Below are 13663 nucleotides of genomic sequence, written 5' to 3' on the forward strand. Positions count from 1 at the left end.
AAGCATAATCAGTGGTCTGCAACTAAGTTATTTACTTTTTGATTTGCTGTAAGATCGAAAAATACACTCCTGGAAATGGAAAAAAGAACACATTGACACCGGTGTGTCAGACCCACCATACTTGCTCCGGACACTGCGAGAGGGCTGTACAAGCAATGATCACACGCACGGCACAGCGGACACACCAGGAACCGCGGTGTTGGCCGTCGAATGGCGCTTGCCGCGCAGCATTTGTGCACCGCCGCCGTCAGTGTCAGCCAGTTTGCCGTGGCATACGGAGCTCCATCGCAGTCTTTAACACTGGTAGCATGCCGCGACAGCGTGGACGTGAACCGTATGTGCAGTTGACGGACTTTGAGCGAGGGCGTATAGTGGGCATGCGGGAGGCCGGGTGGACGTACCGCCGAATTGCTCAACACGTGGGGCGTGAGGTCTCCACAGTACATCGATGTTGCCGGCCGCGGTGGTCTAGCGGTTCTGGCGCTGCAGTCCGGAACCGCGGGACTGCTACGGTCGCAGGTTCGAATCCTGCCTCGGGCATGGGTGTGTGTGATGTCCTTAGGTTAGTTAGGTTTAAGTAGCTCTACGTTCTAGGGGACTTATGACCTAAGATGTTGAGTCCCATAGTGCTCAGAGCCACAACATCGGACCGCAGCGACGCACGGATGCACGCCAAGACCGTAGGATCCTACGCAGTGCCGTAGGGGACCGCACCGCCACTTCCCAGCAAATTAGGGACACTGTTGCTCCTGGGGCATCGGCGAGGACCATTCGCAACCGTCTCCATGAAGCTGGGCTACGGTCCCGCACACCGTTAGGCCGTCTTCCGCTCACGCCCCAACATCGTGCAGCCCGCCTCCAGTGGTGTCGCGACAGGCGTGAATGGAGGGACGAATGGAGACGTGTCGTCTTCAGCGATGAGAGTCGCTTCTGCCTTGGTGCCAATTATGGTCGTATGCGTGTTTGGCGCCGTGCAGGTGAGCGCCACAATCAGGACTGCATACAACCGAGGCACACAGGGCCAACACCCGGCATCATGGTGTGGGGAGCGATCTCCTACACTGGCTGTACACCACTGGTGATCGTCGAGGGGACACTGAATAGTGCACGGTACATCCAAACCGTCATCGAACCCATCGTTCTACCATTCCTAGACCGGCAAGGGAACTTGCTGTTCCAACAGGACAATGCACGTCCGCATGTATCCCGTGCCACCCAACGTGCTCTAGAAGGTGTAAGTCAACTACCCTGGCCAGCAAGATCTCCGGATCTGTCCCCCATTGAGCATGTTTGGGACTGGATGAAGCGTCGTCTCACGCGGTCTGCACGTCCAGCACGAACGCTGGTCCAACTGAGGCGCCAGGTGGAAATGGCATGGCAAGCCGTTCCACAGGACTACATCCAGCATCTCTACGATCGTCTCCATGGGAGAATAGCAGCCTGCATTGCTGCGAAAGGTGGATATACACTGTACTAGTGCCGACATTGTGCATGCTCTGTTGCCTGTGTCTATGCGCCTGTGGTTCTGTCAGTGTGATCATGTGATGTATCTGACCCCAGGAATGTGTCAATAAAGTTTCCCCTTCCTGGGACAATGAATTCACGGTGTTCTTATTTCAATTTCCAGGAGTGTAGTTCGTTAATAATATGCCGTAAGTAAAGACCAGCATATTGTTAACGAGCTGTTTTTTGCTCTTAAAGCAAATCAGAATGTAAATAACTTAATTTCAGGCCACTTATGATGCTTTACCTCAATAAAGCGAAAGGCATCCGGTGAAAAAAAAACGCATTTTTTGTAGTTGCAACGACAGAACGACAATACCGTCAACTATTGTTTTCCTTCACCAGAATTGACTTTCTCACTGTAGGCCTACATTCATCTCCATTATGGGGAAACACTCGTAGGAAAAAAACAAAGTGTTCATGTAGCTATTTCAATGTGTTTGAAAACAAAGCTGTCAATACAACCAACATTAAGAAGACACAAAAGCACAAAAATCACGCGTCTAGCATGAGTAATCGCAGCGTAAATAGGTCAGCCTCAGATGTTAGCAGAGGTTCCTACAGTCCTTTTAAACCAGGCCAGAAGCTCAGTACTCTGACATGGTATTTTTTAACTCTTTTTTTTCAGACGTGTTCTTGCTGCTTGTGAAATGTAGCGCAGGTACTTTTCTAATCACAGGGCAATGAATTCGACAACGTTTGCTCTACTTCATGACGCGGTACTATTAACTAGTACAGGAACTTCATTTTTGATGACTAAAGATCTACATCTGTGGTATAGACTTTATTTTTAATTTTGCTATGCCAAACACTTCTGCCAGGCACCTGAATTTACAAACGTCTACAACAGTATCACCAATGAAAAAAAGTTACACAACAGTAATCAGTTAGTAGTTCAATTAAAAAATTAAATTAATTTTTTTAATTTAAAAACATTGTTGTTGCTTTTTTTAAGGTGATAATTAAAATCTTATGACTACCTTATTGCCTTTCCTGCAGTTTTACAGTAGTCATTGTACTGAAATGGACGTAAACAATTATTATGTTAATGCGATTTTGTCATATGACGACATGGTTGGAGACCGTGGCTGTTATTTGAAGACGTAGGTTGATGGTGTTGAGACAGCAACCAGCCACAAATTTATTTCAAGTTCTTTTATTCAAAACGTACCGTTACCGACTTCGAATCATTACGATTCATCTGCAGATCAAGTAGCAAATTTATCTGTTACTACAATTCTCATGATGCTAAATGTAAATGAATAATGTACTGTCTTAGCCTTATATATATATATATATATATAAGCTTTGACATGGAACATCTTTATAATTAGTGTAGCAGTATTCGCTCTAATATTCACATAATCAGTATCTCTCTGCACCGGTGTAAAAGGCGTTTCAGTTGCATAAGTGAATTTATGATCTTTTTCCATACATGTAGCATCTTTGTAATATTACGATATATCATAGTATCTTTGATACTCATATGTTTGTGAACACTATGTACCTACAAAAACATGCGGTGCATGTTAGAAGTATGTTCTGTGACTAAGCTGAAGTGATCAGTGATACAAATTTACGTGTGCAACGCCTGAAATGTGGTGGAAATGCATTCAGTGACAAATCTGAAGTGCTCAATTATGCAGGTTTATGTGTGCAACGATGTGAATGCGGCGAAAACTACAAACATTGTCTGCTGGACGAAAACTATGAAAACAAGTACTCCAAATCGACATTTCATGTGAGTCACATCCCAATGCAAATCTGCAACTCAACCATCTTTGCGACGTGCTTATAATTATGTATTATTTATGTTTTAGGATTACTAATCAGTAAAAAACGCAGTACATGTTGTAATGAAAGCATGAAAGCCGACTGACGATGAATCGTAATGATTCGAAACCAGTAACGTTTTCTTCTTCTGTAGTGGTCCATCCAAGGATTGGTTTGCAACAGCTACAATGGCAACTTGTCTCCATTCTGTGCGTCTTTCAGCTTTTCTCTTCATTTCTTTATAGGTGTTACAACCCACATCTTTCACGATTTGATCCATGTACCTCAGTCGTGGTCTTCCTCTTGGTTTTTTTCCCTCGACATATCCCTCTATGATTGTGTTCAGGAGTCATTTATGTCTTAATAGATGGCCTGTAAATTGCACTCTTCTTTTAACAATGAAACTCCAGAAGCTTCTCTTCTCACCTGCTCTTTCCAGAACCACTTCGTTTGTAACCTTGTCGATACATTTTATTTTGAGCATGCGTCTATAGCACCACATTTCAAAAGAATTTAGCTTCTGGTCTTCCTCTGTCCCGAGAGTCCATGTTTCACACCCATAGCATGCCACACTCCACACATATGATTTCAAAAATCTTTTCCTTATTTCAAGGCTGATGCTCTTAGATGTTAAGATGTTTTTCTTCTTGTTAAAAGCAGCCTTTGCTTGAGCAATTCTACTTCTCACTTCTGCCTTGCTCCTTCCATCCCTGGTAATATTACTGCCCAGATAAGTAAATTTATCAACTTGTTCAAGCAGTTCATTGCCTACATGAACTTGGACTTTCACTTGATCTTTTTTGTCGCATGCCATTACTTTTGTTTTTGCTTTATTAATTCTCATATTATATTCTTCCCCCATAACTCTATCCATTCTATTCAGTGGGACTACAAGATCTTCTTCACTTTCAGCCAGGACAGCTATATCATCGGCGTATCTTATCATATCTATTCGTTGGCCATGAATTACTATACCTGTCTGTGAATTTTCCCTTACTTTTTTCAGCGCCTCTTCAATGTATAGGTTAAAGATAACAGGGGATAGTGCGCAACCTTGTCGGACACCTTTCCGTATCTGCACCTCTTCTTGTTTTGTCCGTCCACGGATAACTGCTGTCTCGTTTTTGTACAGGTTCCATTTGAATAAAAGAACTTAAAATAAATTTATGGCTGGTTGCTGTCTCAACACCATCAACATTTGTAATCATTAGGTTTATGTGTGATGTAGTTACTCGATACACATTCGCATAGCAGTATGACATGTGGCACACGCATAGCACGAGAACAAATAACTCTCCCTAGCATCAGCATCTCGTACTGGAAGCCCATCAGCAGTGAGACGTAACGAGTGACTGAGGTTGCTAGGCTACACACATACCGTACCTTAAGCTCCCTCTTCATCGGAGTGAATGGAGCGAACACAATACTGAGCATTCGCGGATGACTCACCAGTTTCCACTAACATGGACTTGTATCGGCGAACCAGCGTTGACACTAGAGGCAACGGAAGACAACTCGACATAACGCTACGTTATTGTATTTTGGCTCTAACAATAATCGATGAGCATACAGGATACCACTATTAAGCCACTATGCCAAAATCTGATACTCAGAGAAAATTATTCTGTATGCCGAGCGCACTGTTTTTGACGAAACAAGAAAAAAACACGTAGGAAAGGAAGATTTTTTGTTCCCCAGTTTGTAGGAAAACATGAAATACGTGGAGGCAGTGCAGTAAACAGCGAACTGCAGCGTCATCTCTCCTCGGCATTAGTCCAGTATTTTACACGAATATCGGTTAACGATGTCGTTGGCTTCTCATTACTGTCGAAGAGGAAGTTTGAAAGCAGAATGGTAATTACCGACGACGAACGTAACACAAAGAAAGACCAGCATTTACACTCTGGTTATTAGCAGCTGGAGGCATTACGTTAGCATAAGTTACACATGTTGTTGGGACGATGTATATATGCCGGCCGGAGTGGCCGCTACAGTCTGGAGCCGAGCGACCGCTACGATCGCAGGTTCGAATCCTGCCTCGGGCATGAATGTGTGTGATGTCCTTAGGTTAGTTAGGTTTAAGTAGTTCTAAGTTATAGGGGACTGATGACCTCAGAAGTTAAGTCGCATAGTGCTCAGAGCCATTTGAACCATTTGTTGTATATATATTTTGTGGAGGCCAAGATCGCTTGATTCCAATTACTTGTTTCGATAGAACCGTGGTGTCATCTTCAGATTGAGATTACGCTTCGCGTGTATGTTCACATACATGTGTCACCGAAAAAAATATAAATGACAAACCAAAAAAATGGTTCAAATGGCTCTGAGCACTATGGGACTCAACTGCTGTGGTCATAAGTCCCCTAGAACTTAGAACTACTTAAACCTAACTAACCTAAGGACAGCACACAACACCCAGCCATCACGAGGCAGAGAAAATCCCTGACTCCACCGGGAATCGAACCCGGGAACCCGGGCGTGGGAAGCGAGAACGCTACCGCACGACCACGAGATGCGGGCAAATGACAAACCATGTGGAGTTTTTTAATGTACTTACACTTTGTTCTCAAAATGTCGAGGACACATGTATGAGAAGATATAACCAAAGTGTAACGTCAATCTGAAGATGACAGCACGATTCTGTCGAAACAAGTAATTGGAATGAAGGTATTAAAATAAAGCGATCTTGGCTTTCGCATTTTAGTAGCTTCTGATTGTGGCTGCCACATATGCAAAGCAATTCTAGGATCTTATTAAAGTGCGTATAAGGAAGACAATATCAATAATATATGATAAATGACAAATCAAATATACATACGACATAATATACAGGTTACTCGATAAAATGTGCTGTCCAGTTGTTAGAGGGTAGCTAGTGCAATCCCGCATAAACCATATTTATTTGTGATGAAAAATATCTAGATAACAGTGGTACGTCAGACATGTGTTTACAGAGAATGATCAGATATGTCGTATATTATTAACTAGCTGAGTACCGGGCATTGCCCGGCTATGTGTTTATCCCAGTCTTGTGTTAGTGTAAGTTCTGCTTCCCCTTCAGCTATGCACCGCCTCCTCTCCCTCGTCTATCTCCTTCCCCCCTCTTTACCCCACTTACCCTCTCCCCTTTGTACCCCTCTCTCCATCCCCTTCTCTATCCATCTCCTCCTCCCTCACCTCCTTGTCCATCTATCTCCTGGTTCCTCCCTCTGTCAGTCCATCTCCACGTTATCACTCCTACCCCAGTAGTTCACTGGTTCTCACACCCAAAGTATTTCTTTCAGATACTATATAGTATGTGTATCAATTTTGGTTGAAATCTATAGGTTTAGGAGGAGCTTTATCAGCCGTGGCTTTCCCCATGTGTGCACATGTCACTCATATTTCACATTTATTTGTCGTATATCACAAATATTTGTACATATAATTCACCTGTGTGTCTAGCGAACTGTATGCTGCAGATTTGTTTTCACACAACTCAATGTATATGACGTCATATCTGCTGAATTATGCGTTGTACAATGATACAAGTTTCTAAGTAAATTCCGCGACGTATGTAGACACTGTCTGCGAATAGAATTAGTAGGAAAGAAGTAATTCATTTAACCGTCATGCATGATGCGATATTTTTTCACGAATCTCGATGTTTATGAAGTCATATCTCCTGAACTGTGTGTCGTACAGTGTTGTAATTTTGTAATTACTTTTCTTGGTATATTTGAGTATCGTTTGCAAAATGTGACGCGAATGCAGTCAGTAGTAAAGAAGTAGTAAATTAAAATGTCGTGACTGGCGCGTCAGTTTTACTGCCTGAACAGCGAAAATGCAGTAAGTGATAATTTTTTTACCTTCATCATTTTGTGGGGGTCATCAGCGAGAAAAATTTCCATAAAGGGATTGAAATTATGTGTAAAGTTTGTTGCAAGTTATTAAATGTTCTGATTCTCAAACACTGGATGAATTTCTTTTTCACCCCCCAACCCCACCCCTTTGATAGACGGGTGTTTCTTGCCCCCAAAGCGATTCTTTCCAGATAGTAAATGATATAGAAACCATGTTGGTTGAAATCGGTACAGTGAGTTAGGAGGAGATATGGAAAATACATACACATGTACATCCATTGTTATAATAAATATGGATTTCACCCTAGACAGTATATACATAGACCCACTTGTTTTCTTAAAAGGAAATTTATTTTGCTTTTGCTTTTTTATAAAAGAATTACAAAGCTTGTGCTTATTTACTCCTGATTCAAGCATCTAATGAATTTATCTACTTTTTCGCATCTTCAGTAGGACCTTTGACTGCATCAGCAATTTTCTACCAGCCGTATTTGTTAGTCCTTCGGAATTTTTGCTGTGCGTCTCTTAGATACCAGAAGCTTGTATGTTATCTAATATTTTTCCGTCAGCAACATTACATTCACTTCGAACCACTGCATCTCTCACGCAACTCACGTCTACAATAACAAAAGTAGATAAGGTAGCAGACGTAAGGTTTCTGTAATGGTAGCACCGAAGCAGTGAGGACGAGAACTTCCTTAGATGGTTCGGTAAAAGACCGACAAGCAGCAGAACACGGTCGAACACAAGGGAATACCCACCGAACACACTGGACTGCCGCTCATGCACGCCTAGCGTTTGCAGCGGACAGAATTGTCGTTCGCTGTTATACGTTCGCTTCGTTGTTAAGGGTTCTTTCAAAAAGCTTAGGTGTAAAAGGTGCTTTACACGGTTCTGCCTTGACGTGTGTGTTTTTCCGTCGTTTCAGGGAACTTTGTTCTAGGAGGCAGCCCAGAAGAGTGACAAACTTCGTGTCATGCCCGCAGGTGTCGTACTCGTGCTGGAATTCCAGCGCGGAGGTCCTGGAGTACATGAGCAAGCGGCGCTGGGACCGCTCGCAGGACGGCTTCCTGCGGCTGTGGGCCGAGTTCCAGCAGGCGGCGCTGGAGGCGCTGGACGCGGCGCGGGGCTCCAGCGACGTGCCCGCCATCCTCTGGAGCTCGCACCTCACGCGGCCTGGAAACATAGAGCGCTTCCTCAACAGCTCCAGGTACCGTGCCGTTAACTGTCAGCGTGCTGGAAAATTCACACCAGCAGTTGGCATATCGCGTCGTGATGGTTCTGTTTGTCGGTGATATGGAGACCGACACGGTGCCTTCCAACTCGTTGCTCAGTTAATGCTTGATCCAGAGCGCCACACGGTGTAACTCAGTCAAAAAGAGCTGCTAAGAAATGACTGCACGGGTATACTCCTAGTTTGCACATTGTTGATTCTTAAACCACTTTACGTTCATTCTAATAATTAGCTTTAGGTTCTCTGCCTAAATAAGGTAAGATCTTTGAAAAATAACTGTTATATTTCCAGATAATACTTCCTGACAAAAAGTACAGCACCCAGAAGACATGGTCAGGTGTCAATATAACATCATACACTATGTCATCAAAAGTATCCGGACACCTGGATGAAGCGTCTTCCATCGGTAATGCTGGAATTCAATATGGTGTTGGCCGACCCTTAGCCTTGATGACAGCTTCCACTCTCGCAGTTATATGTTGAGTCATGTGCTGGAAGGTTTCTTGGGGAATGGCAGCCCATTCTTCACGGAGAGCTGCACTGAGGAGAGGTATCGATGTCTGTCGGTGGGGCCTGGCACGAAGTCGGCGTTCCAAAACATCTCAAAGGTGTTCTGCAGGATTCGGGTCAGGACTCTGTGTAGGCCAGTCCGTTACAGGGATTTTAATGTCGTGTAACCACTCCACCACAGGGCGTGCATTATGAACAGGTGCTTGATCGTGTTGAAACATGCAACCGTCATCCCCGAATTGCTCTTCAACAGTGGGAAACAAGAAGGTACTTAAAACGTCAATGTAGGCCTGTGCTGTGATAGTGCCACGCAAAACAACAAGGGGTGCAAGCCCCCTCCATAAAAAAAAGGACCACGCTATAACACCAACGCCTCCGCATTTTAGTGTTGGCACTACACACGCTGTCAGATAACGTTCACCGGGCATTCGCAGTACCCACACCCTTCCATCGGATCGCCTCATTGTATACCGTGACTCGTCACTCCAGACAACGTTCTCCACTGTGCAATCGACCAATGTTTACGCTCCTTACACCAAGCGAGGCGTCGTTTGGCATTTACCGGCGTGGTGTGTGGCTTATGAGAAGCCGCTCGACAATGAAATCCAAGTTTTCTCACCTCCCGCCAAACTATCATAGTACTTGCCGTGGATCCTGATGCAGTTTGGAATTCCTGTTTGATGGTCTGGATAGATGTCTGCCTATTACACATTACGACCCTCTTAAACTGTTGGCGGTCTCCGTCAGTCAACAGACGAGGTCGGCCTGTACGATTTTGTGCTGTACGTGTCCCTTCACGTTTCCAATTCACTATCACATCGGGAACAGGTGGTGGTGGTGGTGGTGGTGGGTAGTGTTTAACGTCCCGTCGACAACGGGGTCATTAGAGACGGAGCGCAAGCTCGGGTTAGGGAAGGATTGGGAAGGAAATCGGCCGTGCCCTTTCAAAGGAACCATCCCACATCGGGAACAGTGGACCCTAGGATGTTTAGGAGTGTGGAAATCTCGAGTACAAACGTGTGACACAAGTGACACCCAATCACCTGACCACGTTCGAAGTCTGCGAGTTTCGCGGCGCGCCCCATTCTGCTCTCTCACGATATCTAAGGACTACTGCGGTCGCTGATATGGAGTACCTGGCAGTAGGTGGCAGCATAATGCACCTAATACGAAAAACGTATATTTTTGGGGTGTCCGTATACTTTTGGCCACATAGTGTACATGTACACACCATCGACGGGTTATAAATGATTATGGAGTTAAAATTCTGTGTGACAGGTAGAATGGCCGTCAGACTGCATTAGCTCTGTTCAGCATCAGTGTTGTCGCGGGTCTGCTTCTGGTATATAATGGGCGTGAATAGCTTCAGATGGTGAGTAATGGCTGTGACGGACACGGAGATGCCACGTACTCGTGCGAGACGGAGGTATCAGCACCTGACAGAGTTTGAGAGACGTCTCACTGTGGGACTCCGTTTGGCCGCCTTGTCGCATCGTGCAGCATCCAGATTTGTGGGGCATTCAGATGTGGCAGTGAACCGATGTTTGAGGGCATGGGAACTTGAGCCCTCGCATATTCGTCGTCAGGGCTACGGTCGACCGCGCCCGACTACCACGTGGGAGAATCACTATTGCGTGCACTGAGCACTACAGAACCCCTTCACATCCGCACGCCCATAATTCTACAGTCGATTAACGTCGCCGGCAGTTGTGGCCGTGCGGTTCTAGGCGCTACACTCTGGAACCGCGCGACAGCTACGGTCGCAGGTTCGAATCCTGCCTCGGGCATGGATGTGTGTAATGTCCTTAGGTTAGTTAGGTTTAAGTAGTTCTAAGTTCTAGGGGACTGATGACCTCAGCAGTTAAGTCCTATAGTGCTCAGAGCCATTTGAATGCAGATGAACGTCGGCGTTATAGGTCTACAGAGTGAACCCCCAACTCCACCAACAAAATTTCGGAAGTCGTTCGTGGACATTTTCTGTGTATGAGACCTGGGTTTCTGCCGGCGTTTACAGCTTTCAGATAACTTACGACAATGCAGCCGGGTGACGACGTCGACAACTTCTGATATTACGACAGGAGCACACCCTGCCATTTCAAAGGAAAAGCTGCAGCAGGTGAGCGCTGTGCAAGGGAATTTAAAACCTCGTTTTGCAGAGGAACTCCGGAAGGATAACACAAACGTACACTGTAAACAAAGGTGCCGTCACACAAACCAAAGACGGTCGACGCAGGAGTTGTAGATAGTTAAATCAATAATAAATTGGTGTGGTAGCATTAACTCTGTCCCTCCTTTTTTTTTTTTTTTTTAACAAGAGAGAGAGAGAGAGAGAGAGAGAGAGAGAGAGAGAGAGAGCGCTGAATTCAATGCAGAGTTGAAAGAAAAAGCACCAAGTCTATTTACCACATTACTCGTTAATTTAATTTCAACTCCTTCCTTCGTAACGCTATACGAGTAGCTAGAACTGCGTGCCAGAATGTCCGCGTTGTTATATTCTAAAGGATGACCGGTGCCAAGAAAATGTTCTGCAACGACGGATTTGCTCGGCTCTTCTAAGTGTGTGTGCCGCTTACGATTAGTACAGCGATCGTCCACAGTCCTGATAGTCTGACCGATACACGACGTGGCACACCTGCAAGAAATACGGTAAACACCCGCCTCATGCAAACCGAGATCATCCTTTACGGTACCTAAAAGGACCCTGATCTTGGATAACTCTTAACATCAGCATGGTTGTAGAAAGCATCGCTCGTGCGAAACTCAGCTTCCACTCTTCTCACATGATGTACTGAGAACTATGGATGAAGGGCAAGAGGCAGATGACATATTTCTAGATTTCCGGAAAGCATTTGACAGGGTGCCGCATTGTAGGCTGTTAACGAAGGTACGAGCATATGGAATCACAGATATCTGAGTGGCTCGAAGACTTCTTAAGTAATAGAATTCAGTATATTCTCCTCGACGGCGAGTGTTCAAGGGTATCGCCAGCAGTGTCGAAGGGAAGTGTGATAGGACCGCTGTTGTTCTGTATATACATAAATGATTTGGCGGATAGGGTGGGCAGGAATTTGCAGTTGTTTGCTGATGATGCTGTGGCGTACAGTAAGAAAGTGGCTCCAAGCACTATGGGACTTAACACCTGCGGTCAACAGTCCCCTAGACTTAGAACTACCTAAACCTAACTAACCTAAGGACGTTACACACATCCATGCCCGAGGCAGGATTCGAACCTGCGGCCGCAGCAGCCGCGTGGTTCCGAACTGGAGCGCGTAGAACGGCTCGGCCACAGTGGCCGGCGCTACAGTCTGGAACCGCGCAACCGCTACGGTCGCAGGATCGAATACTGCCTCGGGCATGGATGTGTGTAACGTCCATAGGTTAGTTTGGTTTAGGTAGTTCTAAGTATAGGGGACTCATGACCTTAGAAGTTAAGTCCCATAGTGCTCAGGGCCATTTGAACATTGGCCGGCCGTACGGTAAGGTGTCGAAGTTGAGTGTAGGAAGACAAAATTTCCAGTTAGTGTGATGATGGCAGCTAGCCCTAAAAGTGGAAAAATGTAAGTTAATGAGGATGAGTATAAAGATCAAACTTGTAATGTTCGGTTCAATATTACTAGTGTCCTGCTTGAGACAGTGAAGTCGTTGACATATCTGGGCGTAACGTTGCAAAGCGATATGAGGTGGGACGAGCATGTGACAACTGTGGTGGGGAAGGCAAATGGCCTACTTCAATTAATTGGGAGAATTTTAGCAAAGTGTAGCTCATCTATAATGGAGAAGGCGTACACAGCACTAGTGCATCCTATTCTTGAGTACTGCTCGAGTGTTTGGGATCCGTACCAGCTCGGATTGAAGAAAGAGATCGAAGCAATTCACAGGCCGGCTGCTGGATTTGTTACCGGAAGGTTCGAAGAACATACATGTATTGTGGAGATCCTTCGAGAACTGAAACGGGAATTCCTGGAGGGAAGGCTACGTTTTTTTTCCGAGGAACGCTATTGAGAAAATTTAAAAGGACCGCCATTTGAGGCCGACTGCCGAGCGATCCTGCGGCCACCAACATACATTGCGCGTACGGACCACGAAGATAACATTAGAGAGATTAGGCCTCGTATGGAAGCATGCGGACACCCGTTTTTTCCTCACTCTATTTGCGGGTGAAATAGGAAATGAAGTGACTAGTTGTGGTACATGGTGCCCTCCACCACAAATCTTGTTCGAAATGATCCATGGGTAAGGCAAAAAGGCCGTAGACTTTGATGCCATCCGGTACGCAGCTGGTCGATAGCGCAACGCACGCCTGATCTCTTTCTCACAGCAACCACTCTGACGAAAGGTGACCTCGAGATGGGCTAACTCAGCTGACTCTAAGAATCCGGGGCCCTGCAAAGGGGTCGAAACGTCGGTAATTTTAGAAGAAATATGACGCGGCCTAATAACCCAGAAGATTTTAATTTCAGTGACAACGGTCACGAAAGCCTGCAGACTTACATAATTTTCTGAGTATTTTGTTATAAGGGGCGCGTGGGCTCCAGTGGTTCATCACAGATTAATATCATTTCTTTTCATTTTCTACCGCCATGAACTTTTTATCTGTAATTCGCTGAAAATACCTGCAAAATACCCCACACGAGACGATAGGCCTGAGTGTGTCCTGCTTGCAAAATTTGGAAATTTGTGGAAAGTTCCTACAGGACCAAACTGCTGAGGTCATCGGTCCCTATGCTTACACACCTAATTAATCTAACTTAAACTAACGTACGCTAAGGACAACATACACAACCATGCCCGAGGGAGGACT

General features: G+C 45.2%; 1 protein-coding gene across 2 annotated transcripts in view; it reads left to right on the forward strand.

The window, feature by feature from the left end:
- The window catches only part of LOC126474886 (chitooligosaccharidolytic beta-N-acetylglucosaminidase-like), a 302146-nt gene that overhangs the window by 259180 nt on the left and 29303 nt on the right, over positions 1–13663 (forward strand). For both annotated transcript variants that reach the window (XM_050102379.1, XM_050102380.1), the window contains one exon: positions 8105–8328. In XM_050102379.1, the coding sequence (XP_049958336.1) occupies positions 8105–8328 (224 nt within the window). The remainder of the gene's footprint in view (positions 1–8104; positions 8329–13663) is intronic.

This window comes from Schistocerca serialis, chromosome 4, assembly GCF_023864345.2.
Source record: "Schistocerca serialis cubense isolate TAMUIC-IGC-003099 chromosome 4, iqSchSeri2.2, whole genome shotgun sequence".
In the NCBI taxonomy this organism is placed as follows: Eukaryota; Metazoa; Arthropoda; class Insecta; order Orthoptera; family Acrididae; genus Schistocerca; species Schistocerca serialis.